Below are 18,980 nucleotides of genomic sequence, written 5' to 3'. Positions count from 1 at the left end.
GCTCTGCCATTACCTATGGGCGCTGCTAATCTGCTCGGAGTGGAGCTGGCCCTGCTCAGAACGTGCTTGTGGCTTTCCTCAGCTCCTTGGCTCTTTGCTGTGGTTTCAGCCCTTTGAATCCCCCAGTGTTCAGGAAGGAGCTGGAGCTGCTCTCACTGTTTTCTCTCCTCCTTTCAGGTTTTCCCCCCCCTCCCCCCCTTCTGCAGCTCCACTTGTTTTGTGAAGTTGTGCTCCTGAGGTTCCCTGTTGGACATGAAAGGAAGATTCAATCTGACACATGAAATTGGTTTCCCTTTCCCCCCCCCTCCTTCCCATCTCCTTTCTCTCTTCCTGCAGGTCTGTTGTTCCCAGACTTCTTTGCTCTTATTGATGCCTCAACAGCCTTCAGCTTCTCATGATGGTCAGGTATGCAGAGAGACATGGAATGGTTTGGGGTGCAGGGGACCATTAAAGCTCACCCAGTCCAACCCCCTGCAGCCAGAGCAGGTTGTTCAGAGCTCCAGGCAGCCTGACCTGAAATGGTACAAGGGATGGGGGCAGCTCTCTCTGGGCCAGGGTTTGACCACCTGCCTTCAGACTCTGCAGGCTCAAAGGGAGTGATGGAAAATGCTAGCTTCAGCTTTTGGGGTGGTTCAGACCATCTATGGACAACCCTGCTTTGCCTTCTGGGGTGATCTCATGGCACTGTGGGCTTTGGCAGCCACATGCCAGCCCCCTGTGGGCTGCCATTCTCTGCTTCTCCAGCAAGGAGCAGCCTCCAGCTGAGATGTTTGGTTATGTCCGTGACTGAGATGCCACAGAGAGGACACCACAGAGGCAGTGAGCAGCTCTGGAGAAGCACCAAGCTGGATGGTCTCCATGGGTGGGATTTATCCCCATTCACTGCAGCTGCCTAAGTACAGGGCATCCAGGCAAGGGCAGCTCTCCAGGCTCCCTCCAAAGTCAGTAGGGAGAGACCAGGGAGTGGCTGCTTCTGCCCTAAGGTTGGTGTCCAGCAAAGCAAGCCTGGATTGCTCCCTGAACATGGTCCTCATTCCTGGAAAGCAGCAGATAATAAGCTCAGATAGAAGGAAGAAACTCTGTAAGCTGGGGTTGGTGAGAGCCTGTCCCAGGCTGCCCAGAGAGCTGGGAGCTGCCCCCTGCCTGGCACCAGTGCAGCTCAGGCTGGTTGGGGCTGTGAGCAGCCTGCTCTGGCTGCAGGGGCTTGGACTTAGATGACCTCTAAAGGTCCCTTCCAACCCAACCCATTCCATGATTCTTAGACCAGATGCTGCCTTTATCATGGCTAAAGCTGCTCCAGATGAGCATCTCTTGGTTCAGCTTCCACCTGTGGATGTCAAGGTTAATTTCCTTCCTTCTAGCAGTTTTATCCTCATTGGTAGAGCTGCTCTGACACCAAGGACAGGACTGGAGGTACCTCCCCAGGTTCACCTCATTGCCCAGGGAGGAGGCAGAGGCACTGCCTCTGGAGGTGTTCAGGAAGCCTGTGGCCATGGCAGCATTTGGTTGATCTTGGAGGTCTCTTCCAGCTGGACCAATCCTGTGCTTCTAGAACCTTCCCTCTCTGCCCTGCTTCTGCAGAGCCTGCTAACACTCCCAACGTTCTGAGTGCTTCTTTTCATTCTGAGCTGAGGTTTCCCACCCCAAACAGCACAATGCACCACGAGCAAAGCCCCTCCTGACCATTCCTCCGCGGCTTTGGCTTTCAGCTCTGTCAGCAGCCCCTGGGGGAATTCCCTGGGGCTATTCGCATAACGAGGTGGCAACAGCTCCTAGCACATACTTGCAAAGCAGACCCGAGCAGGGCTCAAGCGCTGGAACGTGCTGCCGGCTGCTGCTCCACCCGGAGCACGCTCTGCAGCCCGGCTTTGAGCCTCCCTGCCAAGCTGGGGGCTCCTAGACACGTCCCGTGAATTGCCTGCAGATGGAGGACAGCGTGTACACCAGGAACATCATCTCCTACGCAACGGAGATGAAACAAACCTTTGTCTGGGGGGGAGAGGAAGGAGATGTTGGTTGTGTTGCTGTCCCCCATACCACATCACTTACCATCAGGACCACAACTCGTGCTCAGCTCTGGCGAGGCAACACCTTGAGTGTTGCATCCAGCTTGGGGCACCTCAGTGCAGGAGAGATGGGGAGGTGCTGGAGCCAGGGCAGGGGAGGGCAAGGAAGCTGTGAGGAGCAACTGAAGAAACTGGGGATGGTTAGTTTGGAACAGAGAAGGCTGAGGGGAGACCTCATGGCTCTCTACAACTACCTGAGGGGAGGTTGTAGAGAGGTTGGTGCTGGTCTCTTCTCACAGCTAACTAGTGATAGAATGAGAAGCAATAGCCTCAAGCTGCCACTGGGCAGGTTCAGACTGGACAGTAAAGAGAAAAACATTCACAGCAAGAGTGCTCAGGGTTTGGAGAGTGTTGCCATGCTATAATTGTTACTCCCTCTTGGATTTCATGTGGTCATTTCTTATGCCAGCACACAGGAGACCTTATTTTCAACAGCAGCTAGCTTCACATCCCCAAACTCACCAGTTCAGCACAGCTACCAGGTCACATTTTGATTTCTAGGTACAAGGTAAAATGAAGTATACATACATACACACACATATGCCCTTGAAGATGGGGACTTAGGCTGGTAGAAGGTATCTCTGCCCATGGCAAGGGGTTATGGAGTCAGAGGTGGAAATAGCCTCTAAAGGTCAGCTGGTTTAACTCCCCTTCATCTTCCCTAAGCAGCTCTTACTCTGCTCCCCCTCCTTTCATCCTCCCAAAGCAGCTCCTACTCCCCACTGCCCCCTCCTCTCCCCTACCTAAACACCTCCTGTTCCTCCAACACTATTTCTGCACCCACCCCAGAGCCAGGGGCAAGACCCTCACCAGCCAAGATACCATCCCAAGGAGCTCAACCCCAGCAAGGCGACGCAGCCAGCACCCGTGGAGGAGAGGGGAGGGCATTGGAGCAGTCATGGAACCTAGCCCTGCCTAGCCGGGGGGCCACCAGGCCCCCCGGCCTTTGTTGTCACCACCACCATCACCCAGTGCGCACCATGGACTCACCGGAGACAAGAGGAGGATCCTCCAGCCCAGATGGGCTCAGCTGGGGGCTGACTTTCCTAGGGCCAAATAAATAGGGCAGTGGGTGGGGAGGGTGGGGACCACACCTGGGCTGAGCCAAGTGACCACACCTGGGGTGAGCCAAGTGGCCAAACCTGGGCTGAGCCAAGTGACCACACCTGGGCTGGGAGGGGGAACCCAACAGAGCCCAGGTGCTCTGGGATTTGAGGAGAAAAGGGGGAAATGGGGTGAGTGGGGGACTTTTAGGGTGTCAGGGAGTGATAGGTCTGGGGGGGATGGAGCAAAACTAGAAGTGGGGCAATTGAGATTGGATGTTAGGAAGAAGATGTTTCCCATGAGGGTGGTGAGAGCCTGGCACAGGTTGCCCAGGGAGGTGGTGGAAGCCTCATCCCTGGAGGGTTTTTCTATCCCAGGCTGGATGTGGCTGTGAGCAACCTGCTGTAGTGTGAAGTGCCCCTGGCCATGGCAGGGGAGTTGGAACTGGATGATCCTTGAGGTCTCCTCCACCCCCAACCATTCCATGATTCTAGATCAATTTTGCAGTTTGGGCTGGATGTGAGGAAGAAACTCTTCCCAGAGGGAGAGATTGGCCATTGGGATGTGCTGCCCAGGGAGGCAGTGGAGTCACCAACCCTGGATGTGTTTCAAGGTGGTTTGGATGTGGTGCTTGGGGCTATGGTTTAGGGGTGACCCTTGTAGAGCAGGGTTCTGGGTTGGACTTGGTGATCCTGAGGCTCTTTTCCAACCTGAATGATTCTGTCTGCATTGCTCAGCTGCCGTGGCAGGATCTGGCTTGGTTTTGGCTCAGGTCAGGCAGAGTTGTCTTGACATGGTTCAGAGGTTCCTCTGGGCCAAGAACAGCTTCCAGTGGGCAGTCCACACGTGTCCACCATGAAAACACTGTAACAATGGGGGTGCAGGATGTGTTGTACCAGCTGGTGGCCGAGACTGAGGTCACAGAGGAGCAAAGGTTGCTCTGATACATCTCATTCAGCAGGGCAGACCTGGCCGTGGGCAGCTTGACCTTCTTGCTCAGGGAGAGCAGAGCCAGAGGTTTCCAAAGTGCTGGTGCTATGTGAAGCACTTCCAAGGGCAGGGAGGAAACCCCAGGGATGATGAATGTCCCTTCTGCTTTCCAAGCACACGGGCTCATGCCCAGTGCAGTGTGTCTGCTGGACCTTCCTGACTCCTTTGACTAACTGGGGGCACGGATCCACTTCAGGAGGATCTGGAGGAGCTGCCACGCGGCGACGTTCCGAGCAAGCCTGGAAATAACTTCCCACTGCTGCCTTCCCAACCTCCTTGACTGGATGCCCTTCACACTTGAGCAGCTTTGGAAGCTAAATATTCACACCTCATTGATGGTGGATGTTTACAGGACCTGGGCAGAGCTGCCTCAGTGGAGAGGAGGATAAGAGAGCGAGGGAATAGCAGCAGATGCCTCTGAGATGTTTCATCTGCAGCCTTGGACTCGGGGGATTGTCCGTCTGAGCCAGGAAAGCGCCTGCTGGAGGTGACATCATGGGATACCCTGCTAATTCTCTCTCTGGGTCTTGTGCTTCTCGATCACATTTCACTTTGCAAAGCTCTCAGCTGTCTGGTTTTTTATTGCCTTCCTGGAGCCTGCCAAGAAACGTGCCCTCAGCGCGGCTGCAGCTCGCGGAGCTGCTCCTGCCCCGTGCCCCCACACCTGCATCCTGCGGGAAGCTGCCTGGGAAGAGTCTGGCGGAGCTGAGCTCCCATCCCTGCCCACATGCGAGGTAAGGCTCTGGGCACCCTGATCCAGCTGAGGAGGGGCCTGGGTACTGCGGAGGGGCTTGGAGTGGGTGGCCTTTAGAGCTCCTTTCCAGCCCAGCCCATTCTGTGAGTCTGTGACTGTTTGGGGCTTCATTTCCTGGGTTTGCATTTGCTGGCTTTCATTTCTGTGGGTTTCATTTTTTGGGGGGCTTCATTTCTTGGGATTCATATTTTTTTTTGGGGGGGGGGGGGGTGTTCATTATTTGGGCTTAGTTTCTTGGGTTTCAGTGTTTTAGGTTTCATCTTTTGGGTTTCATCTTTTGGGTTTCACTTTTGGGGACTTCATTTTCCTTGGGTTTCATTTTCCTTGGGTTTCATTTTCTTGGGTTTTATTTTCTTTGGGTTTCATTTTCTTTGGGTTTCATTTTCTTTGGGTTTCATTTCCTTGGGTTTCCTATTTTTTAAGGTTTCATTTTCGGGGCTTAATTTCTTGGGTTTCTCTTTCTGGTTTTAACTTCTCTCTCTCTTTTTTTGGGGGGTTTAATTTTCTTGGATTTCATTTTTGGGGTTTAGTTTTCGCTGGTTTCCTTTTCTGGGTTTCATTTTCTTTCGGTTTCATCTTTTGGGTTTCACTTTCTGGGTTTCATTTTGGGGTTTTTTTTTTTGGGGGGTGTTTAATTTTCTTTGGGTTCACTTTTGGGATTTAATGTTCTCTGGTTTCACCTTTTGGGTTGCACTTTTTGGGCTTAATTCCTCGGGTTTAATTTTCTGGTTTCAATTATTTTTTTTGGGGGGTGTCATTTTCTTGGGTTTAGTCTTTTGGGTTTCATTCTTGGGGCTTCATTTCTTGGGTTTCATATTTTTGGGGGCTTCATTTTTGGGGGCTTCCATTCTTGGGTTTCACTTTCTGGGTTTAATGTTTTTGGGGGTTTAATTTTCTGGGGTTTCATTTTCTAGGTTTAATTTTCTCTGCTGGATTTTGGGTTTCATTTTTGGGGCTTCATTTCTTGGGTTTCACTTTCTGGGTTTAATTTTCTCCGGTTTAATCTTTTGGGTTTCGCTTTTTGGGTTTCATTTTTGGGGGCTTCCATTCTTGGGTTTCACTTTCTGGGTTTAATTTTTTGGGGGGCTTTAATTATTTCTTGGGTTTAATTTTTGGGGGGTTTCATTTTTGAGGCTTCATTTCTATAGGTTTCACTTTCTGGGTTTCTTTTTTCTCGGGTTTCAGATTTTTGGGTTCTATATTTTCTTTTAGGTTCAATTTTTGGGGCTTCATTTCTTAGGTTTCTACTTCTGGGTTTAACTTTTTTTTGTTTGGGTTTCATTTTCTTTGGCTTTCATTTTTGGGATTTAATTTTCTCTGGTTTGACCTTTTGGGTTTCACTTTTTGGGTTTCATTATTTTTTTTTGGTCTTAATTTCTTGGCTTTCATTTTCTGGGTTTCATTTTCTTGGGGTTTAATGTCTTGGGTTCACTCTTTTGGGTTTCTTTTTCTGGGTTTCATTTTTCTTGGGGGTTCATTTTTCTTGGGGGTTTATTTTTCTTGGGGGTTTATTTTTCTTGGGTTTCATTCTTCTCAGGTATAATTTTGGGATTTAATTTCTTGGGTTTAATCTTCTGGATTTGACCTTTTGGGTTTCATTTTTTTGGGGCTTCATTTCTTGGCTTTCATTTTCTGGGTTTAATTCCTTGGGTTTCATATTCCTTGGGTTTCATTGTTGGGGTTTCATTTTCTCTGGTTTAATCTTTTTTGGGGGGTTAATTTTCTTGGGGTTTCATTTTTGGGGCTTCATTTCTGTGGGTTTCACTTTCTGGGTTTCATTTTCTCTGGTTTAATCTTTTGGGTTTCATTTTTGAGGCTTCATTTCTTAGCTTTCACTTTCTGGGTTTCTTTTTTCTTGGGTTTCAGATTTTTTGGGTTCTATATATTTTTTGGGTTTCATTTTTGGGGCTTCATTTCTTAGGTTTCCACCGCTGGGTTTAATATTTTTTTGTTTGGGTTTCATTTTCTTTGGCTTTCATTTTTGGGATTTAATTGTCTCTGGTTTAACCTTTTGGGTTTCACTTTTTGGGTTTCATTATTTTTTTTTGGTCTTAATTTCTTGGCTTTCATTCTCTGGGTTTCATTTTCCCTGGTTTACTCTTTTGGCTTTCATTTTCTGGGTTTCATTTTCCCTGGTTTACTCTTTTGGCTTTCATTTTTTGGGGTTTAATGTCTTGGGTTTACTCTTTTGGGTTTCATTTTCTGGGTTTCATTATTTTTTGGGGGGGGTTTATTTTTCGTGGGTTTCATTGTTCTCAGGTTTATTTTTGGGGTTTAATTTCTTGGGTTTAATCTTCTGGATTTGACTTTCTGGGTTTCCTTTTTGGGGCTTCATTTCTTGGCTTTCATTTTCTGGGTTTCATTTTCTGGGTTTAATTCCTTGGGTTTCATAGTTTTTTAGGTTTCCTTTTTGGGGCTTCATTCCTTTGGCTTCATTTTCTGGGTTGAATTTTTTTTAGAGGGTTTAATTTTCTCTGGTTTAACCTTTTGGGTTTCACTTTTTGGGTTTCATTTTTTTGAGGCTTCATTTCTGGGCTTTCACTTTTGGGGTTTCAATTTTTTTTGGGGTTTCATGATTCTTGGGTTTCATAATTTTTAGGTTTCATTTTTTGGGGGGCTTCATTTCTTGGGTTCCATCTTTTGGGTTTAATGTTTTGGGGGTTTAATTTTCTGGGCTTAGTTTCTTGGGTTTCTTATTTCTTGGGTTTCAGTTTTGGGATTTAATTTTCTCTGGTTTAATCTTTTGGGTTGCACTTTTTGGGGGTTTAATTTTCTTGGGTTTCATTTTTGGGGCTTCATTTCTTTGGGTTTCACTTTCTGGGTTTCATTTTCTCTGGTTTAATCTTTTGGGTTTCATTTCTGGGTTTCTTTTTTCTTGGGTTTCAGATTTTTTGGGTTCTATATTTTTCTGGGTTTCATTTTCGGGGCTTCATTTCTTAGGTTTCCACTTCTGGGTTTAATTTTCTTTGGCTCTCATTTTTGGGATTGAATTTTCTCTGGTTCAATCTTTTGGGTTTCACTTTTTGGGTTTCCTTTTTTTTTTTTTTGTTGGTCTTAATTTCTTGGCTTTCATTTTCTGGGTTTAATTTTTTGGGGGGTTTAATTTCTTGGGGTTCATTTTCTCAGGTTTAATTTTTGGGGGCTTAATTTTCTCTGGTTTAATCTCTTGGGTTTCACTTTTTGGGTTTCATTTTTGGGGTTTACTTTCTTAGGTTTAGTCTTTTGGGTTTCATTTTCTGGGTTTCTTTTTTTGGTGTTAATTTTCTTGGGTTTCATTTTCTCAGGGTTTTTTTTGGGGGGGGTTCAATTTCTTGGGTTTACTCTTCTGGATTTGACTTTTTGGGGCTGCATTTCTTTGGTTTCATTTTCTGGGTTGGATTTTTTTAGGGGTTTAATTTTCTCTGCTTAAATCTTTTGGGTTTCATTTTTGAGGCTTCATTTCTGGGCTTTCACTTTTTGGGTTGAAATTTTTTTGGGGTTTAAATTTTTCTTGGGTTTCATTTTCCATGGGTTTCACTTTCTGAGTTTAATTCTTTTGGGTTTCATTTTCTTGGGTTTCACTTTTGGGGTTTAATTTCCTCTGGTTTAATCCTTTGGGTTTCATTTTTTGGTTTCATTTTCTTGGGTTTCATTTTTTTCTCAGGTTTCGTTTTTGGGGTTTAATTTCTTGGGGTTTAATCTTCTGGACTTTCATTTTTGGGGGAGTTTAAGTTTGGGGGGCTTTAATTTTGGGGGAGTTTACTCTTTTTGGGTTTAGTCTTCTGGGTTTAATATTTTGGGGGTTCATATTTTCTGGCTTTCATCTCTTTTGGGGCTTAATTTCTTGGCTGTCACTTTCTGGGTTTAATTTTTTTGGGGGGGTTTCCATTTTTGGGGGTGTTTAATTTTCTCTGATTTAATTTTTTTTGGGTTTCATTTTTGGGGCCTAATTTCTGGGTTTCATTTCCTTGGGTTTCATTTTACTTTTAGGGGTTTAATATCTTGGGTTTAATCTTCTGGATTTGACTTTTTGGGTTTCATTTTTGGGGCTTCATTTCTTGGGTTTTGCTTTCTGGGTTTGATCTTTTTTTGGGGGTTAATTTTCTTGGGTTTAATTTTGGGGATTTAATTTTCTCTGGTTTCATTTTGGGTTCATTTTGGGGGATTTAATTTTCTCTGGTTAAATCTTTTGGGTTTCATTTATTTGGGCTTAATTTCTCTGGTTTCATTTTCTGGGTTTCACTTTCTGGGTTTATTTTTTGGGGGTTTAATTTCTCAGGTTTCTTTTTCTGGCTTTAATTTCCTTGGGTTTAATCTTTTGGGTTTCCTTTCCTGGGTTCAATTTTTTGGGGCTGAATTGCTTGGGTTTCATACTTTTTTGGGGGTTCATTTTTTGGGGCTTAATTTCTTGGGTTTCACTTTCTTAGTTTCTTTTGGAGCTTAATTTTCTCTGGTTTCACCTCTTGGGGCTTAATCTTCTTGGGGCTTAATCTTCTTGGGGCTTAATTTTCTTGGGTTTAATCTTTGGGGGTTTAATTTTCTTGGGTTTAATCTTCTTGGGGTTTAATTTTCTTGGGGTTTAACCTTTGGGGGTTTAATTTTCTTGAGGTTTAACCTTTTGGGGTTTAATTTTCTTGGGGTTTAATCTTTGGGGGTTTAATCTTCTGGGGGTTTAATCTTTGGGGGTTTAATTTTCTGGGGGTTTAATCTTCTTGGGGTTTAATCTTCTTGGGGTTTAATCTTCTTGGGGTTTAATCTTCTTGGGGTTTAATCTTTGGGGGTTTAATTTTCTTGGGGTTTAATCTTCTGGGGGTTTAATCTTTGGGGGGTTTAATCTTCTGGGGTTTAATCTTTGGGGGGTTAATTTTCTTGGGGTTTAATCTTCTTGGGGTTTAATCTTTGGGGGTTTAATTTTCTTGGGTTTAATTTTCTTGGGGTTTAACCTTTTGGGGTTTAATTTTCTTGGGTTTAATCTTCTTGGGCTTCATTTTTTGGGGTTTATTTTTTGGGGGTGTGTGTGTGTGTGTTTCACTGTTTGGGTTTCTTTTTTGTTGTTGTTTGTGAGTTTCATTGCTTGAGTTCCACAGAAGTGGCAAACTCTTCACTGCCATCTCTTTCTGGATACAAAGATGGGAGTTTTTTTTCCTCCTCCTCCTCCTGGGTTAGAAAATGGAAGCCTTCTGCTCCAGGTGGGAAGGCTGCAGTCATGAAGGATGTTCCCAAAGTCCAATTAAGTCCCTAATGAGACACAGGCATTGATCCTCAGCCCATCTCCAGTGATGACAGAATTTTCAGCCACTCAGCTGTTAATTGGCAGAATCTGCTCTGAGAGAGGTGAGAGGAGTTCCTGCAGCAGGGGGAGGGAATGGCTTTGGGGGTTTTATTCAGATCATTTGGTGCTGTCTCCATGAAACCATCTGGATGCTCTCAAAACGTGTTTATGAATTTTAGGAGAGAATTTGACTCCCGATGTCTTTGGAGAGACATTGGAGTGCTGCAGAGGGTCCCCAGAAGGAGCCTCCACAGACTTTTTGGGCAGCCTGGGCTAGAATAACAGAATCCCAGCGTGGTAGGGGGGGGGTGGAAGTTGATATGGACTCTGCCTGAGCTGAGGAGGCTGAGTGAGACCACCTGGCTCTCTCCAGCTCCCTGAAAGGAGGTTGGAGCCACGTGGGGGTGGATTGCACCATGGGTGTGCTAAACTGTCTCTCTCTTTTCTCCTCTTCTCATCCCCTTCCAGAAGAAGGCAATTCTTAAACCTGGGATGAGTGGAAGGGTGCAGGAAGCTCCAGAGGAGAGTCCAGTCCAGAGGAAAAGAAGCCCACCAGAGAATCCTGGATCCTTGCTGGAAGGTGTCCAGGGAAGGGCAACAAAGCTGGGGAGGGGTCTGGAGCACAGCCCTGGGAGGAGAGGCTGAGGGAGCTGGGGTTGCTTAGCCTGGAGAGGAGGAGGCTCAGGGGAGACCTTCTTGCTCTCTCCAGCTCCCTGAAGGGAGGTTGTAGCCAGGTGGGGGTTGGTCTCTTCTCCCAGGCACCCAGCACCAGAACAAGAGGACACAGTCTCAAGCTGTGCCAGGGGAGGTTCAGCTGGATGTTAGGAAGAAATTCTTCCCAGCAAGAGAGATTGGCCCTTGGGATGTGCTGCCCAGGGAGGTGGTGGAGTCACCATCCCTGGAGGTGTTTAGGAAGAGCCTGGATGAGGCCCTTGGTGCCATGGTTGAGTTGATGAGATGGTGTTGGGTGGGAGGTTGGACTGGATGATCTCAAAGGTCTTTTCCAACCTGGTTTATTCCATTCTATTCTGTTCTGTTCCATTCCATTCTCTATGGAGATGGTGCCCACAACCAGGACCCAACTGTAGGTGGTTTTTTCAGTGGCATCTTTGCTGCTCTGGCTGGGGTTGACATTTGTCTGTCCTGATGGGTGGCTTTATGACAGGACTGAGGCCAGGCTGAGAGAGTTGGCCTTGGGCAGCCTGGAGAGGAGAAGGCTGCAGGGAGAGCTTCTGGAGGCCTTCAGTGCTTCAAGGGCTGAGCAGAGAGCTGGGGACAGAGTTTGGAGCAGGGATCCTGCTGGGACAGGACAAGGTTGGTGGTTTGAACTTGGAGAGGGAGACTCAGATTCAGAGAGAGAAGGAAGAGATTTTTTTGTGCTGAGGGTGGTGAGAGCCTGTGCCAGGCTGCCCAGAGAGCTGGGAGCTGCCCCCTGCCTGGCACCAGTGCAGCTCAGGCTGGTTGGGGCTGGGAGCAGCCTGCCCTGGCTGCAGCTGTCCCTGCTGGCTGCAGGGGCTGGGACTGGATGAGCTTTAACTCCCTTCCTACCCAAACCATTCCATGGTTCTGTGATTCTATGATCTTGAGCTGTCAGAACTCAGCAGCCAGTTGCCCTCTCCCTGTCCTCTCAGCCCCTCTGTGAACTGTCTGCTCTGCTCTCTGAGGGCTGCTCTGACCTCGCTTGCCTGGTGGGTGTGTAATGGGTGGGATGAAGGCAGAGCCAGGAGAGGTGAGGATGTCATGGCAGGACAGAAACCCAGCTCCAGCCCTCTCTGTGGGACCTCTCCCTGAACCAGCAGATTGCTCTGTGTCCAGGCAGAGGGGAATGGAGCTCAGCCAACGCTGCAGGCTGTGCTTCTCTCCTTCCTCTACACTCCTCTCCCTCCCCTCTGGGGAGAGGACCTTTCTGCTGCCCTCTGAGAAGGGAGGAAGCCAGACTGTGAGGTCTGACACGGTTTTTCTCCTGAGCTCAGCCCCTGGGCTTCATTGCATCAGGTACAATGGATGGGTGCTTAGGCCATGGTCTCACTGTGTGCAGGGAGATGTTGGACTCGAGGATCTTAAAGTCTTTTCCAGCCAGGTGATTCTGGAAGGGGATGAAGGGTCTGGAGAGGAGAAGGCTGAGAGGGGATCTGATCAATGTCTATCAATAGCTGAGGGCTGGGGGGCAGGAGGCAGGGCACAGGCTCTGCTCAGCTGCACCCTGGGATAGGACAAGAGGCAATGGATGGAAACTGCAGCACAGGAGGTTCCACCTCAACACCAGGAGGAACTTCTTCTCTGTGAGGGTCCCAGAGCCCTGCAGCAGGCTGCCCAGAGAGGTTGTGGAGTCTCCTGCTCTGGAGCCTTCCCAGCCCTGTCTGGATGTGTTCTGTGTGACCTGTGCTGGGTTCCATGCTCCTGCTCTGGCAGGGAGGTTGCACTGGAGGATCTCCAGAGGTCCCTTCCAACCCCTGACGCCCTGTGAGCCTGTGAGGGGTGGCTGGATGCACTTGAATCCCAGAGGTGGGAAGAAAGGAGACTCCTGTAGCTCCTGAAACCTGGCTCACCCAAGCCACATCCTCCTTGCTAGTGCAGTGTGAGGACAGCAGGAGGGTTACCACCATCCCCACCAGCAGCTGCCACCTGTGTGCCCAGGCTAACACCTGGTCATGATGGAGGTCATCAAGCTGATGCTCTCCCTGCTGAAGGCACTGGAAGAGGATACAGGTACAGGGCTGACACATCCCAGCCTCTGCTGGAGTGTGAAGCATGTGGGAGGTGAGCAGCACAAGCCAGGGCCATCAGCAGGCTGCTAAGTCCAACATTCCTATCCCCACCCTTCCCTGGGAAGCAAAAAGAGGAACGAGATTAATAGCAAACAGACCTCTGAGCTGTCCTCAGCCCTCTGGGTAGGAGGTGTCTCTTGTTCCAGAAGGCTTCCACAACTGCCAGGAAGTGTTAGCCTTCATCCCACCACAGATGGAGAGGTTGTTGAAGCCTGGACATGGGGAGCTCAGTCTAAACATGAGCAGGGAATCCTTCACTTGGAGGGTGGCAGAGCACTGGAGCTGCACAGACAGGTGCTGGAGTCTCCAGCTCTGGGGACTTTCAAGACCCCTCTGGACATGGCCCTGGGTGACCCTGCTCTGGCAGGGGGCTTGGACTCACAGAGACACAGAATGATAGGGGCTGGAGGGGACCTCCAGAGCTCATCCAGTTCAAGCCCCCTGCCAGAGCAGGGTCACCTGGAGCAGGTCACACAGGAATGCAGGAGGCAGGTCTTGAGTATCTCCAGGGAGGGCTCCGGGGGGGTGGGAGGGGGTGGAAGGCAGCCCCTGGGCTCCGGGGGGGGGGGGAGGGGATGGAAGGCAGCCCCTGGGCTCCGGGGGGGGGGGAGGGGATGGAAGGCAGCCCCTGGGCTCCGGGGGGTGGGGGAGGGGATGGAAGGCAGCCCCTGGGCTCCAGGGGGGTGGGAGGGGGTGGAAGGCAGCCCCTGGGCTCCGGGGGGTGGGAGGGGGTGGAAGGCAGCCCCTGGGCTCCGGGGGGGGTGGGAGGGGATGGAAGGCAGCCCCTGGCTCCGGGGGGGAGGGAGGGGATGGAAGGCAGCCCCTGGGCTCCGGGGGGGGTGGGAGGGGGTGGAAGGCAGCCCCTGGGCTCCGGGGGGGTGGGAGGGGATGGAAGGCAGCCCCTGGGCTCCGGGGGGGAGGGAGGGGATGGAAGGCAGCCCCTGGGCTCCAGGGGGGTGGGAGGGGGTGGAAGGCAGCCCCTGGGCTCCGGGGGGTTGGGAGGGGATGGAAGGCAGCCCCTGGGCTCCGGGGGGTGGGGGAGGGGATGGAAGGCAGCCCCTGGGCTCCAGGGGGGTGGGAGGGGGTGGAAGGCAGCCCCTGGGCTCCGGGGGGTGGGAGGGGGTGGAAGGCAGCCCCTGGGCTCCGGGGGGGGTGGGAGGGGATGGAAGGCAGCCCCTGGGCTCCGGGGGGAGGGAGGGGATGGAAGGCAGCCCCTGGGCTCCGGGGGGGGTGGGAGGGGGTGGAAGGCAGCCCCTGGGCTCCGGGGGGGTGGGAGGGGATGGAAGGCAGCCCCTGGGCTCCGGGGGGGAGGGAGGGGATGGAAGGCAGCCCCTGGGCTCCGGGGGGGGTGGGAGGGGATGGAAGGCAGCCCCTGGGCTCCGGGGGGGTGGGAGGGGATGGAAGGCAGCCCCTGGGCTCCGGGGGGGTGGGAGGGGATGGAAGGCAGCCCCTGGGCTCCGGGGGGGTGGGAGGGGGTGGAAGGCAGCCCCTGGGCTCCGGGGGGGTGGGAGGGGATGGAAGGCAGCCCCTGGGCTCCATGCTGGCTGAACAGTTCTGGTGCTGTTTGTTTTTCTCTTTCCCCAGCCATTTCAGACAGGCAGCATCAGAAGGCAGCAATCCTTCTCATGTCAGAGCTGAAGCCAGACCTCCTTTTGAGAGGATTTGATAACTCTGCAGCATGTTCATTTCTGCTTGTTGTTGTTCCCTGCTGATCCCAAATGAAGAAGCCTTCAAGGGGTTTATTGTTAATCCATTAATCTGCTGCATTCCAAGGTTTGGATGCTAATCCCTTCCCCCCATCAAAGAAAGAAGATTGCTTTAATGTCAGACTAGTCCTGGTGGTGGTGGTTGGTTGGTTGGGGGTTTTTTTGGGGCTGTTTTTAGCTTTGCCAAGCAAGCCAAGAAAATAATTGTCCCTATTTGCCCAGCACTGTGACAATGGCTTTGGTTGGAGATGTCCCTGCTCACTGCAGGGGGGGTTGGACTGCCCCTTGTGCTGTCCCTGGGCACCACTCAGCAGAGCCTGGCCCCAGCCTCTTGCCCCCCAGGCTGCCTTCAGCTCTTGCTGAGCATTGCTCAGCTGCCCTCTGGGGCTGCTCTTCTGCAGGCTCTCAGCCCCAGGGCTCTCAGCCTTTGCTCCTCATGCCCCAGCTCCTTCAGCATTCTGGACTCTCTCCTGTAGTTCCCCCTCTCTAACCCCAAACCTGAGTGGTCCAGGTGCAGTATCTGCAGTTTCACATTCATCTGGCCCACAATGGCCCAGGGTGCCCAAAGAGGTGGGAGCTGCCCCTTCCCTGGAACCCCTCCAGCTCAGGTCCTTTGGGGCTCTGGTTGCAGCTGTCCCTGCTAGCTGCAGGGAATTGGACTGGATGAGCTTGGGAGGTCCCTTCCCACCCAAAGCAGTGGATGGTCAGGATTGTCAGGAGGTGTTGGGTGACAGCTTGGACTTGATGGTCTTTGAGGTCTTTTCCAACCTTATTGATTCTGTGATCCAGAGGAACCCCACAGGAGCAGAAGCATCACTGTTGGGAGCAGTGGGTGATAATTGTGCAGCTCCACATGTACTTCTGATCCTTTCTCTAGCCCAGTGACTGCCCCCTGGTCCCCAGAACTCTGCCTCTTGTCACCTGCTGACACTGCTTTGTCTGGATGCCATTGCTATAGAATCATAGGACTGGTTTGGCTGGAAAACCCCTCTAAGACCACCAAGTCCAAGCACTGACCTAACCCCACCATGGCCATCAGACCAAGTGCTGTCTCCATCCTTCTTGGACACCTCCAGGGACGGTGCCTCCTGGGCAGTGCTCCTTCTCCACCCTGAGACCTGCAGTTGCCCTCTTGGAGTCACAGAGGAATTCAGCCCCACCTGATTATTGCTGGGGTTTCAAATAGCTCTTTTCAGGAGGGCTGTGCCTCTCTGGACTAATCAATTCCACAAGTGCAGTAAATGGGACAAGGGCTGCATAGAGGGAGCTGAAGGCAAGCCAAGGCTTGCAAGCTGAAAGGCAGCTTCTAGCTCCAGCTTCTCCTCCAGGGAAAGTGTGGTTGGGGCTCTCAGGGGGAATTTTGATTGATCAGGTTTCACCTTCCCTTCTCTGAGCCTCCCCCTCCCCCTCCACTTTCCTTCCTGTTCCAACTTTCTCTCCTTTTTCCCCCCCCATTATCAATATTTTTCCAGAAGGATTTGCTTGGCTTCCTGAGAGCCTGAGTTCATGACCAGCTTTCTGCACCTAACTTCACACTTTGTGTGAATTAAGGCCCAGCCTCCCAAGATCAGCAGGATTTCCTCTGCAGCCTGGAGAGGAGGTTTACTGTTGCAGCAGCTGAGGAAGCTGACAGCCCAAGGGGTGGGGGAGCAGTGACCCCCTCTGAAGCACCCCCTGAAGTCATCTCCTGCTAATTGGAAGTTGCTGGACCCCCTGCATTTAAGCTTCAGTGCCTGCTCCATCTGACTCCAAACCCTTCCAGCTCGTTTAGAGCTAGCCTAGAGAGGTGAGGATGATTTTGGGGTGTAGTGGTAATGCACATGAGTCCTTCTCTGCAGGCTGGAGGGCTCAGGGCACAAATTCCCCAGCAGCTGGATGGCTTTACCATTGCTACCAGCACTCTGTGACTCAAAGAACATGGAGAAGAAACTGTCCAGGGAAGATGAGTAGGGAAAAGAGAGGCTGAGAGAGGAGAGAGGGAGGGAAGAGCCAACACAGTGAACAGAAATGTGCTCCTCCACGGGAGCTGTAGGCTCTCTCTGCGACTGCATTCCCCCTGTCTGCAGCAGGACAAACTCCTGTAGCTCCAGGGAGGAAGGACAGCTGGCTCCTTGACATGCCAGGTGCAAAATCCTGCTGCTCTGGCTGCTGTAGATAGCTCTTTAATTAATTGGAGGGGAAGCAAAGCATTTTACAGCTCATCAGAAGGCCCCGAGGGCGACTCCAGCAGCAGGAGTGCTGGGATTGCCACTATCAGCTCCCAGCAGAAGGGGACAGGTTGATGGCAACCCTCCAAGCATCCTCCTTGGCCACAGCAGTCTCTGTTTGCTCAGCCCAAACTCCTTTGCTCTGGGTGTAATGCACTGGAAAGGATGCTGTGGGCTGTCTCTGCTGATGCTCTCCTTCCACCCCAGCAGAGTCTTGCTTTCACTGCTGGCTGAGGATGTCATCCCCTCCCCTCCTGGAGCCTGCTGGATGGAGCTTCCTGAGCGCTGCTGGCTCAGCAGCAGTGCTGCACAGTTTGCCCACAGCCCTCTGGCATGAGGAGTCCTGGTGGTGGAGCTCAGTTCTGTGGCAGTGAGGGAAAGATCACTTTGCCTTTTGAAGCTCAGCATCTGCACCTCTGACTGAGGATGTAAGGCAGGCAGCTGAGGAGTTCATTGCCTTCACAGCTCAAGGTGCAACATTCACTACTCAACTCTAATCTGCTTGCACAGTGCAAAGCTGCCTGGTGGGAAGGGACCTGGAGGTGTTGGCCAAGAGACAGCTGGAGAAGAGCCAGGGGTTGCCCAGGGGGCCAAGGAGGCCACCAGCATCCTGGCCTGGATCAGCAGTGGTGTGGCCAGCAGGAGCAGGGCAGGGATTGTCCTCCTGGACTGGGCACTGGTGAGGCCAAACCTCAAATCCTGAGGTCAGTTTTGGGCCCTTCACTCCAAGAAGGACATTGAGGAGCTGGAGCAGGGCCAGGGAAGGGCAACCAAGCTGGGGAAGGGTCTGGAGAATAGGGCTGGGGAGGAACAACTGAGGGAGCTGGGGGTGTTGAGCCTGGAGGAGGCTGAGGGGAGACCTTCTGGCTCTCTGCTACTCCCTGAAGGGAGGCTGGAGCCAGGGGGGAGTCAATCTCTTCTCAACACCTTTATTTTGTAGTCTCTGTCAAGAGAATGAACAGCCAGCTGAGGACATCTGTGTCTGGTTCAGGAGGACAACTCAGCTGTGGAGCATATGATGCTGCTTGGTGGGAAATAGAAAACAGCCTCAGGTTGCCCCAGGGGAGGTTTGGTTTGGACATGAGGAACAATTTCTTCTCCTTGAGAGTTGTCAAGACCTGGCTCAGGCTGCCCAGGGCAGTGGTGGAGTCCCCATCCCTGGAGGGGTGCTGTGGAGCATGGCTTAGTGGTGCCCTGGCAGTGCTGGGTCAAAGGTTGGACTGGATGATGTTAAAGCTCTTTTCCAACCTAAATGATTCTGTTGTTTTACCATTGTCACCCTCTGTTGTCTCCTTTGGTGGCAGTGACGTTGGAGCCCCAGGCTGAGGTGGAAAGGTGCAGGTTCCCAGGTGTGGATGTGACCATAGGGGATTAAGCTGCCTCTCCCCACACATGGAGGATCTCCTTTGGTTTGGACTGCCCTGCTACTAGCATTGCCTGTAGAGAATGGAGTCAGTGCTTGGAAGGGGAGGAGCTGCTCCTCAGAGGGTCCCAAGCCCAGAGGAGATTTGCTCATTTGATGAATGAGTGAAAATGTTCAGTGGTTTCCCCATCCAGACCAATTTTGAGAGCTTTTTGGCTTCTGTGCAGACAAATGCAGCAGCTTCAAGTCAGGCTCTGCTCAAGGCATTTGCTCCCTGCTCCATCTCTTTCTGTCAAGCAAAACATTACTCTCTTTGAGCAGCTGTTCTGTGCTGCAGATGTTGCCTGGCCAGGTCTCCATTCATGGGCAGAGCCTGGGCTGAGAACTCAGGTATCTGAGCTGGATGTGGTTCAGTGTGGGTAGAAATGATTGCATCACTCTCTTGCCCCAGGTTCTGACATCCTTTCTTCAGGAACACAGGGAAGAATCCAGGATCCCAGCAGGGAGGGGTTGGAAGGGAGCTCTGGAGATCATCCAGCCCAATCCCTGCTCCAGCAGGGCACCCACAGCACAGTGCCCAGGAGCACAGTGCCCAGGGGGGGTTGGAAGCTCTCCACACCAGGAGACTCCACAACCTCTCTGGGCAGCCTGGGACAGGTCTCCAGCACCCTCACACCAAACAACTTTCTCCTCCTCTTCAGGTGGAACCTCCTGGGCTCCACTTTGTGCCCTCTGCCCCTTGTGCTGTCCCTGGGCACCACTGAGCAGAGCCTGGCCCCAGCCTCTTGCCCCCCAGGCTCCCTTCAGCTCTTGCTGAGCATTGCTCAGCTG

At 51.3% G+C, this 18,980-nt stretch overlaps 1 protein-coding gene across 1 annotated transcript in view; it reads right to left on the bottom strand.

Moving 5' to 3' along the window:
- Positions 1–1,807: 1,807 nt before the first annotated feature.
- The window catches only part of PTH1R (parathyroid hormone 1 receptor), a 99,682-nt gene continuing 82,509 nt past the window's right edge, over positions 1,808–18,980 (bottom strand). Inside the window, exons 9-10 of the mRNA XM_054171284.1 lie at positions 3,057–3,112; positions 1,808–1,959 (exon numbers count right to left, since the gene is read on the bottom strand). Coding sequence (XP_054027259.1) covers positions 1,808–1,959; positions 3,057–3,112 — 208 coding nt within the window. The remainder of the gene's footprint in view (positions 1,960–3,056; positions 3,113–18,980) is intronic.

Source organism: Dryobates pubescens, chromosome 21 (genome assembly GCF_014839835.1).
Source record: "Dryobates pubescens isolate bDryPub1 chromosome 21, bDryPub1.pri, whole genome shotgun sequence".
NCBI classification, from domain to species: Eukaryota; Metazoa; Chordata; class Aves; order Piciformes; family Picidae; genus Dryobates; species Dryobates pubescens.
This window is presented reverse-complemented; position numbering and strand designations above follow the sequence as displayed.